This window comes from Haemaphysalis longicornis, unplaced genomic scaffold (genome assembly GCF_048455015.1).
Source record: "Haemaphysalis longicornis isolate Haplotype H1 unplaced genomic scaffold, Haemaphysalis longicornis Haplotype H1 scaffold_33, whole genome shotgun sequence".
Taxonomy (NCBI): Eukaryota; Metazoa; Arthropoda; class Arachnida; order Ixodida; family Ixodidae; genus Haemaphysalis; species Haemaphysalis longicornis.
The window spans coordinates 1193213-1214649 of NW_027526346.1; the positions used below are offsets into that span (position 1 = coordinate 1193213).

The 21437-nt window shown below is 49.2% G+C and overlaps 1 protein-coding gene across 1 annotated transcript in view; it reads right to left on the reverse strand.

Moving 5' to 3' along the window:
- LOC144177862 (uncharacterized) overlaps positions 1–227 on the reverse strand; it is a 43915-nt gene extending 43688 nt beyond the window's left edge. Inside the window, exon 1 of the mRNA XM_077705443.1 lies at positions 154–227. Coding sequence (XP_077561569.1) covers positions 154–227 — 74 coding nt within the window. The remainder of the gene's footprint in view (positions 1–153) is intronic.
- Positions 228–21437: the final 21210 nt, after the last annotated feature.

Below are 21437 nucleotides of genomic sequence, written 5' to 3' on the forward strand. Positions count from 1 at the left end.
TTGGCAATCATTGCTCCAGGAATGCAGAATCGTCACGCGTACCGACGGTGCTGGACAAAAGCAGCTATGGCACCAGTGCAACTATTGTCCGGAAACTACCGAAGCCTTTAACGCGGGGAAAAAAGTAGAGCAGGCGCCTAGCATGGCACTTACTCGAACACGCCATGCTGGGCGAAGGACAGGGGTAGAAGGCCGATCAGCAGACGCGCCACAGCTTGCCAAGACATCATCCTTCTTCTTCTACCCCTTCCTTGAGTGAGCTGGCACGCGCAATTTTTTGGTGCCGGGCCTGTTACTCGCCCAAAAGAGCGCCAGTATTCCGTCTCAGACAATGACCACCGAGCCATCCTGCGCGGACCTTGGTTTGTAAATCACGAAAGGTCAAACCAAGTTTGATGCCCCTGGTTTGTTTAGGTTCGGTATAGCATGCATAGAAATATTTCTGGTTGATGATGATGATGATGATGATGATGTCCTCAAATATTTTGGCACGTACCCACAAGGAGGGTACGTGCCAAAATACGCCAGGGTACGCCAGTACGCCAGGGCTAAACTGGTTAAAAATGTGAGGACTTCAAAATACTTATTTCCGGAAAGAGGGTGTAAAAGGAAACTTAGTTAAGAATGTTGTGCATGATATACCGTGGAAACAATTTTTTCCTCGTCTTCAACGAGTGTCTAGCGGCACCTAGAATTCTCACTCCTTACTTAAAGCACCTCGAAATAAATCAAGCTTGAATACGCGAAATGCCAGCCTTTCGGCGAACGAATCCGCAATCTAGGGCCCCATTCTCGATTGCACAAAGTACAGTGAACTGTGAATTTGCCGGAAGTTTATTTCTGATTGGCTTTCATTTTGGTCACGTGCTTCCGGTTGACAGAGCGGTTGTGCGTGCTTTCGTCATTTTGACGTTTTATGACGTTTACGGGCCCCAGTTCTAAACTTTTCCTTATTAATCTTTAGTCAAAGCGCATAATTCCTGGCCGGGAATGAAAAAATAGGCTAAATACACCGGACATGACAAGGTACGCCTGTCTTTGCTATTCAAGAACAATACGATTTGTATGTCACACCCTCTCTGTGATTGGGTGAACAAGAGTGACGTAATTTAACCAGTTGGCGGGAAGGATCGTGCCAGACATCGCAACTTCAGCCTGTCGAAAAGGGACGTAACCTTACGTAACAGCTTTAATATCGTGGCTACTGTCCCCGTGAAATAGGGCAAAAAATTTCACCGAAGTTCGATGCCCTGAAAATCCCGTGAATTTACAGAAGGTGCAGTTTCGCATGACAAGCGGTTTAGTGCATTTTTTCTTGCGAAAGAAATAATAGTTTCACGGTTTCCAAGTCAGCGATCATAGAACACACAAATCAAGTACCGTATGTTTTTATATTTAGCAATAAAATAAAAATTATTTTTTGGCGTTACAGTGACATAAGAGAGCAGTACAAGCCTGTCCATGAAAAAGAGAACCCAATGCACGGCATTTGTCCACAGTCCTAGTAATATGCTGGTCACATGATCGAACTAAAAAAATAAATAACAAAGAATAGCACCTGTTATTGCTTTGATTGAAGTCGAGCTTGACGAATGAGTGAATCGGCGACATGTTTACACTCCTGATTTATCGGGCGTAGCGTTTCGTTGGCCTTATGCGTCATACAAGCAATGGTCGCGACAGCCGTTTTCTGTGATCAGGCCATAAAATTGTAACATTGCTGCAGACGATAGCGTGGAGGTGGTGGCGGCCAGACAGGTGATAACACAACAAAGCTTGCGTTGAAGCAGAGAGCTCAACTATGTTACTAAAAGCGGCTGAAAGAAATAATTTTTTTCTGTATTTGCAAATACGGCTGTCCCATGCCTGGGACATTGCAGGAGCGGGTACAGAAAAATCCAACAACAATACAGAAGCAAACAATAGTGCACACAAATTTTGTGGCTAACACCTAAAGTTTTTCTCGAACTCTACGGTGTTCAGTCTACGCAAATCACCATCAAGCTTGTTCCACAGTTCCACGACGCGCGGAAGAAAAGAGAATTTGAAACAATCCAAACGAGACCTGAACGGTACAAGGTTCAAAGCATCTGTACTACGTTTTCTGCGGACTGGTACATCAGCGAAAGATAACGGCGCCTGAACGTGGGTGGTTTTGTGTACAGTCTTGTGCAACAAGATAACACTCTCACGCGTACGGCGGTGTTCTAGTGAAGGAACTAACAACAAGTGTGCATGTGAAGACGGGGAGAAGTCTCGATCATAACGATTAAAAATGAACTGTATAGCCTTTTCCTGCACAGATTCTAACCTGTTTTTAGCTTGTTCAAGATGAGGCGACCAAACCACGTAGGCGTACTGCAGCATCGGTCTCACTAATGTCTTGCAGGCAGTTAACTTGCAATCTTTATTCGAGTTTTTCAATCTACGGTTTAAGTAACCAAGTTTCCTTAGAGCTTGAGAGCTTTTCTGATCAACATGTTTGCCCCATTTAAGGTCAGTTGAAAAGGTTACACCGAGATACTTGAATTCGCTTACATGTGCTAGGGTGCACCCACTGTAGTTATAACTGAAACTGAGAGGCTGTTTTTTATTTGAGAAAGTCATAGCTACAGTTTTCTTGTAATTTATGGGCATTTGCCACGTAAAACTCCAATCTCAGAATAAGGAGAATACGTTGTTGAGTATTAACTGGTCTTGAGAAGTAGTAATGCAGTTTTAAAATACGCAATCATCGGCATACAGACGTATGTTTACAGTAGTTCCAGAGATGACATTAACAACATCATTAATAAATATAATAAACAAGAGAGGCCCTAGCACAGAGCCATGCGGCACACCGGATGTGATTTCAACATTGGATGATTGCACCTGTTTGAAAGTAACAAATTGAGATCGAGAACACAAGTAATCCGCAATCCAACCGAGTAATTTAGAGTCTTTGAGAAAGGCACTAAGTTTTAGAATAAGTTTTTTATGTCTTACGGTGTCCAAAGCTTTGGAGGTCTAGGTACGGCTAGGTACGGTAAAAAAAGTCTAGGTACTGTAAAAAAAGATTGTATGATTTTCTGTAGCTCAACATCCGCTTTTCGTTCTCTTTTGGATCAACGTTTCTCGATCGCCTTGTAGCGTTGACGCCAATTTTGACCTGGAGAATTGTGTTTCTCTTGCCAGCCCAAGTAACAATTTTAATTTTTACAATACATTCCAAGGGAGTTTATATTTTTATACGCAATATAAGATATTTTGGTTGCGATCTTTATGAGTGAAGCATCAAATTACACTGCATGTAGTCATAGCTATACGTGTATCAGTTCACTGTTTGGTAAGGTGGTGCTTAGTCAAGAAACATGGCGAATTCACTGTGAATTTGTGCAGTCGAGAAACGGGCCCTAAAATAATATTTTCAAAGCTTCGATCTCTTGCACGCCGACTGCGTATGTTCCCAGTATCTTCGACAGGGTCCAAGGCCATATTCGGGGTTCAGGGCTACTTGCCTGCATTGCAATAGTACGTGTCAGACTTGCTGGTTTATACCGGCGCAAATTCAACACTGCTTGCCGTGAACACTGCTTACAACCGACGTAAGGTGGATGAAAAGAAAAACGTCCTGTACCCTTCCGTCTAAGCACAACGATGGTTTAATGCGAAGCGATGGATTCTCGCGATTGATTCTTTGGTTTGCCAATCCCACACTGCGCGTATGGTGTTCTCTGAAGGTGCGCACCACTTTTCTTAATTACCAACAGCAACGCTCGGGTGTGCATTCCATATGCCTAACTATAATGGCTAGAATTCTAGCGACTGTACGACTAACGTTTGGGTTTGGAGTGTACGGCGCGAATCGGCGCCTGCTACTTGGCTTTCTCTTCGGCCATGTCACAACGGAGCATATAAAAAAAGTGGAAATGTAGGAATCGCGCGTGCGTTTAGGCCAGAACGATAAAACACTACGATATTTTATATCAAACAACTGGGATTAGGAATATTGGGTATAACACGCTGGAGCTACACATGGTCTATAAGGGGCGCCGTAGCGGACGGCTCCGGGAATAATTTCAACCACCATAGAATCTTTAACGTGTGTTCAAATCTCTACACACGAGCATTTTTGCTTTTCCCCTTAATCCTAAATGTGGCCCCTTCGGCCGAAAATCTAACCCGCTTCCTTGGGCTCGCCAGCATAATGCCTTAGCCACTGAGACACCGCTGTGGGTATTTCAAAGAACCGACCTTTAGTAACTACTTAAACTTAACTTCGTTCCCAATCGGCGTTGTTTTTAACACGAGAAAACGCAAAAAATACTGCAAAATTTGCTTATCTTGCCCTGCACAGCGTAATGAAGTACTCATGGTATAAATGCTAAAAACGGAGTTTCCAGAAAGTTAACTCGACGGGAATTTCTTTTTTTTTCTTTTGTGCTTTCATCCAAGTGGAATGACGATACTGATATGGAGGCACCACTACAATCAAATAGCACCTTTCCAAGCGATATCTAGGTGTGCATCCGCCAATGAAACAAGTCCCCTTTAAGTGAAAAGGGGTGAACGATTAAGAGGTTTGTGAGTCGCCGCTGTTCCGTATGTCTTCTCTAACATAAAATGATTGGTTAAAGTTTTCGTAAAAATGGCACCATTGTTATGGGACAAAACATTTTGCAATTCACGAAACTTTTATCAACTGTGCAGCAGGGCTATTCGGTGCAAGACAGTGCAGTTGTTTGCCTTCTTCGCAGTATGGGTAGAATTTGAAAGCTCTATTTTTGAGAAACAAAACTTGTATGTAGCCTGCACGTTGCGTTTAAGCCACCGACGGAGACAAAGTGCAATTCGCCACTACTAGGCCCAGATATGGCGAAGCATTTTAAATATATCGACTCCCGGTCAGCCAGCGGCCTCAGCTGAATGGCGAACGTCAGTGTTGTTCGTTTTCGATATTCGGTCCGAATTACCCTCAGGCCGTCAGTTGGTGTTATTACAGGTGAAGTAGGTGGCACGAGCTTTTATTTTATCATATTCCTAATCGAAAAGAGGCCGCGGGTTGTAGATTCTCAACGCTGGCGTACTGCCCCTCACCTGCGGCATGTGGTTCATCAGTACGTCCCTTGTTTGTGCCAAAGCCTGCATCAAGTGGCTGCGATTGGGCTGGCTAACATCTCTGAGCCGTTCGAACGCTGGCTGTCCCATACTCGTAACGGGTGACTTCAATGCGCCCCATTGCAATTGGGGATACCCTACCTCAAGTGAACGCGGATGTACGTTACTTGAACACTTCAACGATGCCCACTTCGCACTTCTAAATGATATATCATGTCCTACGCGTCGATGCACTCATCCCCGGATGCCGCCCTACTTACCCTACTTAACCTGGTGGCTTGGTAGTGCAGTGGTATCTTGGCAGCGAGAGGCTGAGGCAGCTGGGGCAGTGATCATCACCCTATCAGGCTTGGCATTGCCCCGAACTCGACGCGTCGGCTTCGGCGGAGCTATACTATAGTGAACTGGGATGAGTTCCGGTGCAACATCAACGCAACCATGACGGCCCCCAGCACCGACCCCACCAATGTGATTAAAGAGGCTCTGAGCAGTGCCAGTCGGAGGACGTGGGTAGAGGAGTCCCGGCCAAAGCCTGACCTCCGAATTTTGCAGCTGTGGGCCCAGCGCAAACAGGCTGAAGTGGCTGCCTCGCGGGATCCCTCGTGTGCGCCGGCTCGAATGCGTTTGCAACGGTTGACCGCTGCGGCCAGACGACACGAGAAATGTCTTTCGCGGCAACGATGGCTTAGCTGGTGTGAGTCGCTCGGCCCTTCGTCCACCACATCGTCTATTTGGCGCACTTTTCGGGCAATGGAATCAGGCGACCGCACCCCCGATGCAGCAGCCAGTGCTTGCCTGGCATCAGGCAAGAACCCGGACCAGATTGCCTTCGATGTGGTTCGCGCCTTGTACCCTGCATTTGACATCCTCCCGGCTAGCGACCCGTGCCCGTTTGCTCTACCGCGCCACGTCGGAGCCTCTCCTTCTGATGACGCGGTCCGTGGAATGCAATCGGCTTTCACCATGGCAGAGTTCCTGGCTGCGATAGACCAGGCGAAAATTCGGTCATCTCCCGGCCCAGACGGCGTTACGTACGAGGTTTATAAGAACCTCGACGATCCGGCCCTGAGCCGTCTCCTCGATTCCATCAATGAGGTGTGGCTCTCGGGCCAAATACCAGAGTCATGGCTCCGGGCAGATATCGTCGCTATACTGAAGCCAGGCAAACCACCCGAGCATCTTCCCAATTTGCGCCCAATCGCATTAATGTGCACCTTGTGGAAACTGTTGGAGCGAATGCTGGCTACGCGACTTCAGTGGTGGATGGACACTTACCGGTGGTACCACCCGGCACAGATTGGGTTCCGACCTCGTCTGGGGACAGCGGATGGACTTGAGCATTTATCATCAATGGTGCTACTGAGCGGCCGATCTCGCAAAGTGCGGACGTTGCTTGCCATGGACATTCACAAGGCATATGACAACGTCAACCACAGTGCTATCCTGGAAGTTCTCCAAAGCTTACTTGTGCCGGAAAAGGTCCGATCTTTTATCCGGACCTTCTTGACTAACAGATCATTTTCAGTACGGATTGGTGGAGCTAGTTATGGCCATTTTATGCCCGTCCGTGGAGTTCCTCAGGGATCGGTGATTTCACCCTTCCTATTTAACGTAGTTATGCTGCCGCTTGCCTGGCATCTTGGCTCCATGCCAGACATACACCTTTTGGTGTACGCGGACGATATTACAGTATGGATTGTCCACCCAGACCTGTCTCAACAAGCCGCGAGCCTGCAACAAGCTTTAACCGACACACAGAAGTGGTGTGAATACACTGGTCTCACGCTTTCAGTCGAGAAGACAGCCCTTCTGTCCGTGGCCAATGCTTGGGGCCGTCGTAGATTGGAGATATCCCCGATCGCGCTACAACTAACCGGCCAGCCTGTGCGCACTGCTACCTCTCTTCGCGTGCTGGGATTGGAAATTTCGTCGTCAGGGTCAGCTGTCTTGTGGCTTCGATCTGCCCGCCAACAAGCAGGTCAAATGCTACACCTTATCCGACGCATGTCACAAAAGGCTGGGGGCTCCTGCTTCAAAATAGCCCGACTCTTGGTGCGGTCAATACTTCAGCCTCGACTTATCTATCAGGCTCATTCTAGCATATGACCCAAGCGGAGTGGGCCCGACTTGAATCAATTAATAGAGCTGCAATGCGGACAATCACCTGCCTCCCTCAAATAACGCGCATACCATCTCTTCAGGCAGAAGCTCAACTGAACACCCTGGATGAGCTTGTACATCAGCGCCGCTCCGCCCGCCAGCACAAACTTAATTTTGTTGCGGAGGCAGCGGCGTTGGCAATTTACATGGGCCCTCCTCTACCCGCCTTTCCAGCCCACCCTGTAACTAGGCCGCCCTGGCTATACCATCAAGTGACCGACAACAGGCCGCTAACTAGACTCCACAGTCGGTCGACCGGGAACGCAGACGCGCAGACAGCGGGCGCACCTTTACGAGCGGCTGCGAACCAGCCCCAGGTTGTCGAGGCATTTGTGGACCCTGGGGCCCAAGACGGCGTTTTAATTACGGCGATCCAATGTCCCTCTCATTCAGAAGCGAACCAAAACTGTGTTTATGAATCACTTCGCACATGGCCTTCTATGCTGGCGGAGCTTACAGCCATCCGGGACGGACTGCAAGCACTACTACCAGCACTTCAAGCCCCTGGAAGTTTTACTGTACAAATGTACACGGACTCAACGGCGGCCATACGGGATTTGCGCCGTGTATCCTCCAACTCGCCCGTTTCAAGAGAGATTCATAAACTGCTGGACACGTACCCCTGCCCTCTCCGACTGTCGTGGATCCGGCGTAATACTATCACCGCGCATATTGCGGCGGTTACTTCCTGTCACCTCTCCTCAGTTCCACGGCCACTGCCCTTGCTGACAACGGACCCGCATGAACAATTTGTCCAACTAAAGGAAAATCTGCGTCGTGCCACACGCGCTCTCATCCCACCGTGTGGAACAGACCTTCCCAGTGGGCTCGCTCGCTGGGAGGAGGTCCTGCTGCGCAGACTTCGAGTTGGGGTGGCCCTATACCATACCACGATACCATGCCCCGTTTACCAACACCTGCCCCTTCTGCACGGTTCCTGCCGAAGACGCCGACACCAACCACCTAATATGGACGTGCCCTTCCCTGAGTGCAGCGAGATCCCCACACCTTCGCGGCACAGGCCTGCATCCTGGGAGACCTCCTGATCTGCAACGATGGCTGTGGGGGCCCCACCACCGCTGTCTTCTGGATTTCCTCCAGGAAACGGGTGCCAACTTGTACCACTAAGACGTTATGCCAAAGGGCACACTATCGCCAAAAAAAGTGGCGACTCTACGCTGGTTACTCGCACAGTAATACTAAAACTTACTGAGTGTACGGGAACGGTTTTGCTTGGCGTAATGGTATCGCTTTTGTAGTGCTGAAAGTAAAAAATAGCCGAGCCCCTCTGAGAACGTTTGTGAGCTTTGTATTTTCGACGAGTGTGTTACGAAGTTCTCGAGTGAACGCGTAATAAATAGGCGTGGCGTCTTTCCGCATCCTCCGGAACTCCCCGTGGAATGATGGTCTATGCTACGGAAGAGATGACAGATTTGAAGCAAGCTGTGCTACTGTTGCTTCAACAGCCTCGGCCTTTGAGGCTTGCCTGATCCACAAACAGCACGGTCCTTTATGTGGAATGATAAATCAGAAGCGAAAGAAGGTCGAGATGCTGTTGCGTGAATAGAGTGACATTTTAAGCTTACGAATAAACTTTCAAAGCGATAGATGTCCCATTCCAAGGTTCACCTTCATAATCCCGGCGTCCACACGACCGGTGCACAAACCCGAACAAGATTAGCAGTGAACCAAAGAAAGCCAGCCGGGTATAAGAGATGAGGAATGGTTGCCAATGTTAACTAATGATTCATGAGTGATTAATAGCAACGATAGTTAAGTTAGCAACGATGGCGTTATTTTTAGTCTTGACTTTCTTACTAACCACGCCGCCGTCATAGACTGCGCCTCCGGTATCCTTCGTCTTGATCTGCCGATCGCTCCTGTTGCCGAAAATGGCGTTTACCACCATCTACAATCTGAAGAACACCTCCGCTTATCTCCAAAAGCCATAACCTACGTCCCTTTTTCCCCGTACCTCCCTCTCCCGGACAGCGCGTACATTCTTTCCCCTCTAACTGATGTCCTCCTACGGAAAAAGGTGGTGCTTCCCTATACAGTCGTCACGGTCGCACAAAATAAAATAAGCTGGTCGTTCTTGAAAATCGGTCCTTTCTACCCCGTGCTTCCACAGGGAATGTCACTGACCAATGTTTGACCCCTCGATGGATGCCAGCTGTCTCCTGTGTACTGACGTGCCTCCAAGTATTCCCGACGGTCGAAAAGGTCAGCCACCGACCTCCGATGAATTAACAAAGATGATGTCGTCGGAGCTTCGCGCCTCCCAAGCTCGCCAACTGCACGACCTACTTGCATCCAATCGGAATATCGTTCATTTGGACGACCGTCCATTAGGCCAGACTTCGGAGGTAACGCATCGCATCAACACCAGCGATGCGGGCCCTATACACCGGTGAGGATGTCAGGTGTCTCATACGGAACGAGCAATCATCCAAAACGAGATAGAGAAAATGCTGAACAAGGACGTCATTGAACTTTCTTCAAGTCCATGGGCGTGGCCAGTTAACTTTGTGCTAAAGAAAGATGGTTCGTTGCGCTTCAGCCTTGACTACCGGCATTTGAATAACATCACTAAGAAAGACGTTTACCTGCTGCCTCGTATAGACGATGCCTTCGATTGCCTTCACTGTGCATCTTATTTCTCGTCTATCGACATACGATCTGGCTATTGGCAGATTGCTGTTGACGCCGTGGAACGCGAAAAGACCACTTTTGTTACACCGGACGGCTTTCACCAATTTAAGGTCATGCCGTTTCGTCTTTGTAATGCACCTGCGACATTCGAAAGAATAATCGACTCGCTTTTGCTTGGTTTCAAGTGGTCAACGCGCATATGCTACTTGGATGACGTCGCCATGTTCGCCCCAACATTCGAGACGCAACTCCATCGTCTTTCGGGCATCCTTGCTGTCTTCCGTCATGCCGGCCTGCAGCTCAACGCATCCAAATGTCATTTCGGCGGCCAACAACTTAAGATCCTGGGACATGTAGTTGTAGCTGATGATGTGCGACCTGACCGTAAAAAGGTGCGCGCTGTCAAAGAGTTTTCTGTCCCTCGATCTGCGAAGGAAGCTTTCTCGGCCTATGTTCTTACTTTCTTCGCTTCAACGACAACTTCGCTCTATATAGTCCGCCCGCTCACGGATCTTCTGACGACCGACACCTCGCTCTCGTGGGGCTCTGCGCAAGCCACGGCTTTTTACTTCTTATTGACCACCTCACCCGTTGTCCGATTTTGGCCAATTTCAATGATACTGCTCCGACAGAAGTTCGTACTGATGTAAGTGGGCATGGCATACGAGCTGTATTGGTCCAGCAACAGGCCGGTCGTACGAGAGTGATAGCGTATGCCAGTCGCCTTTAGAGCCCTGCAGAACGCAACTATTCTCTCACTGAGCGTTACGTGTACGGGCTGTAAGCAAGTTCCCCTCGTACTTGTACGCAAATTATTCGCTGTAGGTACGGATAACATTGCGTTATGCTGGCTGTGCTCTCTCAGGAACCCACCGGACGACTTGGTCTTTGGTTATTACGGCTACAGAATACAACTATTCGCTCGTCTACAAGTCTGGTCAAATGTACAGGGATGCAGACGACCTGCCTCGTCACCCTGTTGACCCCACTGACCCTCGAGACAATGACGACGACCCAGGCGTATTCGCTCTGTCGGACGTTGTCAACGTCGCTGACCATCAGCGCCGTGATCCTTCGCTTTGCAACGTCATCGAACGTCTCATCTCCGAGCCGGGCGGCCCCTCTATACGTCTATTATGCTCGGCGGTGGCGTCTTGTTCCGCATAAACTTTCGCTAGGACGGGCCTGACGAGCTACTTGCTGTGCCTCAGCATCTGCAGTCTGACGTCCTTCGCGATCTTTACGACGCACCTACAGCTGGCCACCATGGCGTGGCTGGGAATTATGACCACGTGCGTCGTCGCTTTTACTGGCCGGACCTTTACCGGTCCGTGATGCGACACGTCACAGATTGTGACCTTTGGCAACGCCGAAAAACGCCTCGTTTGCTTCCAGCCGGCACCATATAACCAATCGAGATCCTGGCAGAATCAGTCTTCCGTGTCGGCTGGGACCTTCTCGGCCCTTTCCCCTCGTCCCGGTCGGGAAACAAGTGGATTGCTGTCGCCACTGATGATTCCGCGTGTTACGCTATCACATGTGTCCCGTTCCGAGCAGCTGTGCCACAGATGTAGTCGAGTTCCTCCTACATGATGTAACCTTAAACCACAGGGCTCCTCGTCAACTGCTTACGGACCGTCTGTGGTTCTTCTTGTCTCAAGTTATTGATGTCCTCCTTCGCTCCTGCCGTACCAAGCACAACCTTACCACCTCTTATCACCCACAGACAAACGGACTTACTGATCGCTTCAACAAGACGCTCACGGATATGATCGCCATGTACGTGTCCACGACCCCCGTGACTCGGACGTACCAGTACCCTCCGTCCCTTTTGCTTATAATTCTTCTCGCCTGGTAAGTGCGGGCTACTCTCCTTTCTTTCTCCTTTTTGGTTGCAACCCTGCCTTGTAATTGGACACCGTGTTGCCTAACTCGGGGGCGTTGACAACCGACTATGCATGAGACGCGGTAGCGCATTCCGATTTGGCCCGCCAGGTTGCCCGCGCCAGGATATCGACAGCACAAGCAACCCAGAAGGGGCGCTATGACCAGCGCAATCGCGACGTGTACTTCGTCAAAGGCACTTTAGTACTCCTGTGGACCCCATCGTGCCACGTCGGCATGTCTGAAAAACTGCTGTGCTGTTTCATCGGCCCTTGCCGCATATATGGTACCTCCCGTGACCTACGACATTGGACTCCTAAACTCCTCGCCGTCATCTCATTCAACGTCGCAACTTGTGCACGTCTCCCGTCTGAAGCCGTAGAATTTTTGCGATCCAAGCTGCCTCCAATCTTGTTCCGTCCTTTGCGCCGGGCCGGTGCTCGCGCCAACGGAGGTTATGTCACGGGCTCTTGCACCTTGGCAAAGGAAAGGACTTGAATGAAGGAGCGAAGACAACACTGGTGTTCAGTTATGGCAAACCTCTCGGCCAGCGATACGCGCCACTGCGGCCAGGGATACGCGCCACTGCACTGATCGGAAGCCAAGCCTTACATAGTCTTGGAGAAAGGAGACGACGACGCTGAGAGCTTTGCGGAGGCGCGTGCAGTTCCTTGGACATTGGAGCTGCCATAGCTACCGGCTTGTATTTGCAACACATTTCATTACGAACAGTGCCTGCACTGCCACATCACAATGTATATACATATATATATATATATATATATATCTATATATATATATATATATATATATATATATATATATATATATATATATATATATATATATATATATATATATATATATATATATATATATATATATATATATATATATATGTTACGAATGGGCCAGCGCCGCAGTACTTCCCCGCATCACTCCTCGGCTGTGCGGCGAAGCCACTCGTGCGCCTTCGAAAACAGGCGCAATCATGTCGGCAACAGGTTGCGACAAAGCCTCGTCAGACGCTTCGCTCTCTGCGCATTCGGCGGCTGCCTGCACGGCTCGTCTCCACGCTCTTCAAGGACACAGAGCCCCGGTGATCGCAACGGAGTCCTCCTCTCTCCCCTCTCTCGGACTCAACGTGCCCGAGGCTATGAACGGCTTACGAACTCTGGAAAGAGTGTTGTGCGTGTTCCAGCCTGTTGCGTTTGACCGTTACCGCTTTCGGGTATAAATAGAGCTCCCAAGCGTTGTAAACCATTCCTGTTAGAGCAGCGAATCGATGTTGTCGCTCTGCTCGAGTCCTGTATTGTAACCTCGCCCGTCGGGGCATTGTTCTTTGGCTTCGGCTCACCTCTCGCTATGAAGTAAACAGTTTACGTTGGCCTATCAGCTCTGGACCCCTTCCCGGCTGCAGTCGGCCTTTGCGGTCGCAACAACTGGTTGGCAGCGGTCGGATGGTAACTTCGTAACACCTGAAGCCAGCGGTGCGAGATCCAACACCACGGACGTCAAGGCGGCTTCGGACTTCGCAGAATTCACGGCGGTCAAGGGTGAGTGCGGGACTTGTCTTCACTGAGTTTTACCAGGCTTCTGAGGATAGCTGGTAGGGCGTGTGTTTTTGTCGCGTGGGTTATTCGCGCAAAACATTTTTGGAGCAGTGGGAAAGCAGTACTCTAGACCGGCCATGAATTTGAAGGCGTTGAAAAAACCGCAGTTGTTGGAGCTTGCAAAAGAGTTGCGCTTGGATGTTACGGACGCACTGAGAAAGCCAGAGCTGATACAGGCTATACTCGCTGTCGGGGCTGACGATGAGGAGCTGTCGGAATGCATTGAGCTGGTCAATGGCAGGGAGAACGCGAAACGTCAAGCCGCCGAGGCGGAGGCTGAGCGCCAGCGTGAGGAACGCGAGGAAAGAGAGCGAGAGGCAGAACGCGAGGAGAAAAAGCGAGAACGACAGCACCAGGAAAAGATGCGATGGTACGACCTCGAGCTCAAGCAAATCCGACGGGAAAGAAAGAGGCTCGAGCGAGAGAGACTCCAACGGGAGAACAAGCACCTAGAGCATGAAATTCAACTCGAACAAGAAGTGAAGCCCGAGTTAGAATCGTTGCTCGAAAAAGACCTCGTTGTCGTGGATAGAGAAACTGGCCACGGTAACGAAAAGAAAGTAGCAGACGCTCGGGAGCGCGAGTCGGAAGCGACCGTTGCTGCCCCGCAGCGCGTCAAGGTTGCTGAGAGAGATAACGACGGCGCATTAGCTCAGACTGTCGGCAGAGGCGGCAGAGGGCAGTGCCTGTCCACTGAGTGCGATAATGTGTCGGCGTTTGTTTCGGAGATCTCGGCAGAGTGTTCGGACGGTTCAAATTCGCGGGAGGCCTTGGGAACGGCAACGGCTACCGACTTGAGCGTGAACACTTCGCGAGATAGCGACGTTTCGCGGGAGTGCGGAAACCATGAGGCTACCGAAAGGCAACACGACTCCGCTGAAACGGAGGTTGTTCCTTCGGACGGTAGTGCAGAAACGAGCGATGTGGTGGCAAAGCCTGCATCCGAGGCAGCGAACGGTTTGCACGGTTCAGTTGGGAGAAATGACGATCTCGCCACTGAGCAAGCCGATTCCGTCCTGCCACCAGCTCAGGAGGAATGCGTAACCGATGAGGTTACCGAGAGACCGCACGAGTCCGCTGAAACAGAGGTTCTTTCGTACGGTAGTGCAGAATCGAGCGACGTGGTGGCAAAGCCTGCTGCCGAGGCAGCGAGCGGTTTGCACAGCTCAGTTGGAAGTCATGACGATCTCGCCACTGAGCAAGCCGATTCCGTTCTGCCACCAGCTCAGGTAGCTGACCTCGAGCAACGGCCAGCCGAGCACGCAGAGATTCAGGTGTCGCGGGCGGCTGAGCCATCTGAGACAGGGCAGCTTGGATCTAGTGTAGCCTTGACAGCCGCAAAACAGAACGAAAACCCCCTTCGGTGTTCGCGTGTTGAGGCTGTCGCCGAAAGCGCGAGGGGCAACGAGGTAGTGACTGTTCGAAGCTACCAGGTGTCTAATGAGCACGTCGTGCCCTTGTCACTCCCAGCTGATGCTCCCGACGATAGGCCAGCATCGGCGGAGCTAGTTGAGGTTGCGGTGTCGACTGCGGCTGAGCCGAAGTCGGAAACCGACCAGCAGAGCAGAGCAGAGAACGTAAACGCGTTCCGACGTTTGCTTGCCAAACGCGTTCGTAAAAAGGCGAGCAAGAAGGATAGAGGGAAAACCTCTGCGCGCACTTGCGGCGCGTGTTTCAGTGCAGGCACGCGAAGGGGCAAAGCCGTGAGCTCGCATCGCGCCAGGGGGACACCGCCTCCAAGAAGGAGTGCGCGCCTCTCGTTTGAACGATGGAAAATCCTTCTCGCTCCTCCGGCGCTCGACTGTTGTCGAAGCGAACGGCCGGTGTCCTCTCACGCGGTCGCAGCAGCGTTCAGAGAACGGGTGCACCTAAAGTACGGTACAAAAAGGGGAAACTGAATGGCAATGCTGATGGCTTGAGTCGGAGTCCTTAAGGCGAGAAGTGGCCTGTAGACGCCTGACTTTCTCAAGTTCATTGTTTTTCCTGGAGCAGGTTTCGCCCTTTACGATTACATTGCTTTTTGTGTATGGGGCATTTCCAATCAAGCGAAATGTCACCTTTCAGGTTTGTCACTTGTCTAAAGTACTGCTGGGCAAAAATATAGCTAGAGTAGTTAGTTTTTCGCGTACTTTTCGCAACTAAAAGCCTGGTAGATCTTCAGTGTGGATTTGTCTTCGCACTTGCCGGCGATGCGGTTGTGTCTTCCTGTGTTGTTCTGTTGCTTGTCTGACCAAGCCAAAGACGTTCTTGGGGAGCCACTACTCGTCCAGTGACCCGCCCGGTGAGGCTCCAGCACGGTGTCGTACAGCCAAGGCCTGGAGTCGAGCGTCTGCCGAACACTTCACTTCGACAGCATCCCTCCGGACAACGGTTGCAGACCCTTATCCATCGGGATCTCGGACCCCCTGCGGAGAAGCTGTTACGAATGGGCCAGCGCCGCAGTACTTCCCCGCATCACTCCTCGGCTGTGCGGCGAAGCCACTCGTGCGCCTTCGAAAACAGGCGCAATCATGTCGGCAACAAGTTGCGACAAAGCCTCGTCAGACGCTTCGCTCTCTGCGCATTCGGCGGCTGCCTGCACGGCTCGTCTCCACGCTCTTCAAGGACACAGAGCCCAGGTGATCGCAACGGAGTCCTCCTCTCTCCCCTCTCTCGGACTCAACGTGCCCGAGGCTATGAACGGCTTACGAACTCTGGAAAGAGTGTTGTGCGTGTTCCAGCCTGTTGCGTTTGACCGTTACCGCTTTCGGGTATAAATAGAGCTCCCAAGCGTTGTAAACCATTCCTGTTAGAGCAGCGAATCGATGTTGTCGCTCTGCTCGAGTCCTGTATTGTAACCTCGCCCGTCGGGGCATTGTTCTTTGGCTTCGGCTCACCTCTCGCTATGAAGTAAACAGTTACGTTAGCCTACGGCTTCTGGACTTCTTCACGGCTGCAACAGCGGCTGGCCGCTCGCATCATACACGCTACCACTCGTATGTCGGAGGCCACGGAGCTCGGATCGGGTGCCCCCGCCCGGTCGCAACAATATATATATATATATATATATATATATATATATATATATATATATATTGCCGCGAAGAAAGCTTTCCCACAATGGGCCTCCTACGTCACTGGGAGCACGCTCTCGTGGCGCTGTTCCACGAAGTCACGTGGAATGCGCGCTCGTACGGCGGGGCTTGTTTTGGAGGAGACGCTCGTGGGGAGACGTTCGGAACGGTCGGTGTTTTACGCTGTGGGCACAAGTTCGCCTCAATAAACTAATTGTAATCCACCCGTGCACGTCCTGTCGCTACAATATATATATATATATATGTATATATATATACGAGAGAGAGAGAGAGATGACGCTGAAGCGTGCAGGTTCAACGCCCTGCTGCGCCTGCATTGCCTCCGCGTCTGTTCTACCTGGACCACGGCCTAGAGTGTCTGCCCTCGGCACTGGTATTTGCTGCAGATGGAATTCATCGCAACTTTGACGCCGTCGCCATGATGGCCAGCCACCTTCACAGGACGTTCATTAGGGACTTTGCACGGATACAGTCGATGCGGCTTCAACATGTTGCCAGTGCTCCATCCGAACAGGTGAAAGTACAGTCCACATTTCCACCCCCACCTACCAACAGCTGCTGCTCTTGCCACCGTGGCCTCCCGAACCAGAGCCTGATTCTCCGATGTCGTCCAGGGATCAAGGCGAGATTGGGTTTCTGAAGAGCCATCAGATGAACCCGGTATCCGTTTAGTGTCCAGAAAATTTTTAAAACTAAAAGAAGTTGCAGAAAAAAGCATTTGATATCAACATCTTGTTAACACTTTTTTGTATACAAGAAATGCAGTATTGCCACGAAGGGTTTGAGAATTAACCTCAAACCAGACTCTTCTGACCTTTCGACTATGGATTTATTACAGATCACCGGCAGGGAAGGAGTAGAAATGAGATGCCATGCGTTGGTGTGATCTTCCGTTCATTTTGATAACTCATAGAGCATGCGCAAGGCACGCTCATGGCCGCTGCACGTGCCGTGGCCAGAGCGTACTGCAGCCCGAGAGGTCGCGTGATGCTATCGCGTGGCATTTAGCAAAAATGCAGGGGAAAACCCGCAGCTGTGCTCGTAGAGTGCGCCACCTGTCTCCCTTCCCCGTCTCCGCGTGCGCTCATTATTTCGTAAGAATGGGTAATAAAACGGGCTATTGCCCCGTTTCTCCATTCGGTCCAGGTTCGATTCTCGGCGGTGCCAGTAATTTCTTGTGTTTGATAGCTGTAGTTTTCTCTTGACGACGCCGGTCACGACAGAACTCTTGGCTGGTAGAGGTATAAAGCTTCGCTTTAAAATTTGTCTTGTCTAGGATTCGAGTAGGGGACCACCGTCTATCTAGGGCAGCCACTCTACCGACTGAATAGGCGTTTCTAGCGCGAGAGGAAATTTATTAACAATGTACTGACGGAATTGATCAACAGCTTACTGATAAAGAGTTTCAGTTCCTGGATAGCAGCAGATAATTCCTTTTTTATGTATGCAACTTCGCCACGTGAGGCGTTGTTTGCATTTGGTATAAATGTACGAAGCTGGTTTTCAGTACATTACATTGAGAGTCAGCGTTGTTCTGGCCATATCTGTTGGCCTTGCTGTATAAATTAGGCAACCGATCACTCGAGAAGAATTAGTTTGGGTGATGTTCTAAATAAACAATTTGGATACTCTCAGAAACAAGTATGGGAGCTGTATTTTGGTATTCCGTAGCTCTCCCGGACATAATAACGCGAAACGCAAAACCCCCTGTGAGCAGCGGGATTTCCGCACCTGATAAGAGGGCAATGGTTTACTGCTGGCAGATCCGAGAGAGTCGGTGCGCAAATAATGTATGACCGCAATGGTGGCTCAGCATCTGCTTTTCTGACGCCGTCAGCACGTTATCAAGTGTATCTCATTTTCCCGTGCGTAGCCGTTCGTGCGTTTGACTTGTTGTTCTGTTCTTGTACTTCAAATATTGGCTATCTTGTCCTTTCTTGTTCATTTGGTTTTCGTTGGAACAACGCAGGCCACGAGCTCGTTTGTGCAGCAGTTTTATAACAATTTTGCCCCCTCTGAGTTTTTGATGATGCGATGCGACTCGTTTGCCAACAAGTAGCGTAACCCTCGTGGAGAGATTAAGACGCCGAGTAAGAAAGGAAAAGCTGGCATGGTGTAACAAAGAATTTGGTTACTCATTTAACTGTCGGTTACCACAAAAGACATCTTGCAGAAGAGATTAAGAACACAGTTTACAGTGCAAAAGCGATGGCCATATGTATTTAGTTACCCCGACGTGCGTTGAATTGACCAAATTGATAGAGAGAACAGTAAGCTGAGTGGTTTCCCGCAAATACGCGGAAATCACTCCGGCGACTGGACGAGCCCACCATTCGCGAAAATGCGCACGCCAGGAATATTTCTTTATGATGTTCTACCGGCAATAACAGGATGCATTTTAATGAATTTGCAGGGGCCCAATCCCTTAACCAGTAAAAACCACTCAAAAGCATCACGGAATCACGGATGTATTCTTCAGTGTCGCGATCCAGTGTTTCATTGAATATTATGTGACCAAATAAAACCATGCTCTCGGCGAAAAGGGCTAAAAAGAGACCGGAAAGCTTCACTGACAAAGTCAGAAATATAAGGGATTTTCGCCACCCCTACGTGTAACTTGTTCACAATCAAGGTACCCTTCGTAGAGTGGAGTGTACAATTGTTAACTTATTTTTTTCCCAGGCCTATTTTTTAATGAAAAAATGCTAGCTTGTACCTATTTAAAGAAAACATATGATTCAAAATCATATCAGGGCGAACAAAAAGGAAACGAGCATTGCAAAACAGGTAGGGCAAATACGAGCTCTGACGGCGATCAGTTGATTTTGGACTGTTCAGGCAATTTATGCCGAAACAACGCAACTAAAATTTGATATGAATATTCGGATGTAAAAAGCAGCGATTATGCATACTTTCAGGAAAAATAAAACCGCCTAAGAATTTTATCTCTTCATCAAATTCCGAAAATGATGGTGTTTTCAAAAATATTCCTTTTCTCGAAGCAAAGTTTGGCAAACACAAGCCTTATGTTGAAAAATAGGAAAAACTCGCAGGTTTCGCACAGAAGCACGCAACCAGTTCAACCGATTGCTTACGTGCGTGATGCTTACATAACCACACAGTTGCGGCAGGTTTTTATATCGGACAGTCAGGCTGATGCTATAAAGAATGGCGAGAGAATATCGACGTAAAATAAACAGTAAATGAGGGTCTCCCAAGGGCAGCGATTGTAAAAGATATCGGGGTGAGCTGCCACTCCGAAAATCAAAGTTTCGGAAGCGAGCCTTAGACACAACCTACAGAGAGAATATAAAATCTAATTACAAAAAAGCGAGACAAAAATGCACAGACTACCGTCATGATCGCTGCTTGATGCAGAGATCAAATTTTTGACGTGTTTTGAATCCTCAAACAATGTACCCTAGAAAGTTTTTTCTTCTTGACATGAGTTTTCCTGGACGCTCCACAAATTGCCATTGGTAGTCCGCAACCGTGTGTGCGCGATGTGTTTTCTAGTTTTTTATCCGGTTTTTATCGCGGTGCTGTTATTTTTCTAGAGCATGGACCAAATAACGCCTTCCAGGGTCATCCTAACTCATTTCCGTCTAACTTGTGCATGAGAACGCATGGTACCAGTAAGTACTTTTGGTTTCATATTCTTCAAAAGAGTCCTACACTGGTGCCACAAGGAACTACATATTGAAGCATTCACGATCGAACTGGCAAACCTTTCCACCTAAAACACTTTGCTGCGAAAAATATGTTAATTTTGTTTTGAAGCCCGGATGGTCGGCGGTGCGTGAAAGCCGCGCCTCTCCTGGAGATTGCTTTTATCAGTTCCCTAAAAGCGTTAAAACACAGAGAGCAGCCTAATCAATACACATCATTTCCTTAAAGATACGGTGTCTCGGCGCAGTGCCAGGACAGGAGAGCATTAGCATAAACATTTTTTTCCATCCCCTTTCCTACCTAAGCGTGCCCCTAACTTTAATATTACACCCAGATGGGCTTAGGGAGCACAGAAAGGTAAGGTGCAAGAAGCTTTGAAGCGTCTCCAAAAGCTGATATTGTAACACACTTCTTGTTATTGAGGTTGGCCGTGACATCGAGAATAAGTGGAGAACGCTGTGCGTCCGAACTGAACCTGAATACTGAACCTGAATACTGAATACTGAACCTGAATACTGAACTGAATACTGAACCTGACGCACCAAACAAGGACAATCAATAGCCATTTCCCCGCTTGGCCTCCGTCCTAGGACACCATCCATCATTTTAAGCTATGTACAATCGATGGTTTTTTCATATGCATCTTGATATACCAGAAAGTTGTTTTTCTTGACATGAGTTGTTTCCTGGGACGCTCAACAAGTAAGCCGTTGGTAGCCCGCTACCGTCTGTGCGCGATGTGGTTTCTAGTTTTCATCCGGCTTTGGTCGCGCTGCTTACATTTTTCCAGTGCACGGACCAAATAACGCCCTCCAGGCTCATGCTAACTCATTTCCGTCTAACTTGAGCATCGGAACGCATGGTACCAGTACGTAATTTTGGTTTCATATTTTTCCAAAAACTCCTACAGTGGTGCCACAAGGAACTACAAATTGAAGCATTCAGGATCGAACTGGCAAACCTTTCCACCTAAAACGCTTTGGTGCGAAAAATCTGTTAATTTTGTCTTGAAGCCCGGGTGGTTGGCGGTAAGTGGAAGCCGCGCCTTTCCTGGAGATTGCTTTTATCATTGCCCTAATTAGTGTTAAAACACAAAAAGCTGCCGAATCGATTCACATCACTTCCTCAAAAATACGAAGTATTAGCGCAGTGCCAGGACAGGACAGGACAGCATTAAAGAAAACATTTTTTTTCGATCTCATCTCCTTTTTTACCATGCCCCAAACTTCAATATTTAGCACACGAGGCAAGGTCGCAGAGAAAAGACAGGCCGAAGAACACAGAAGTT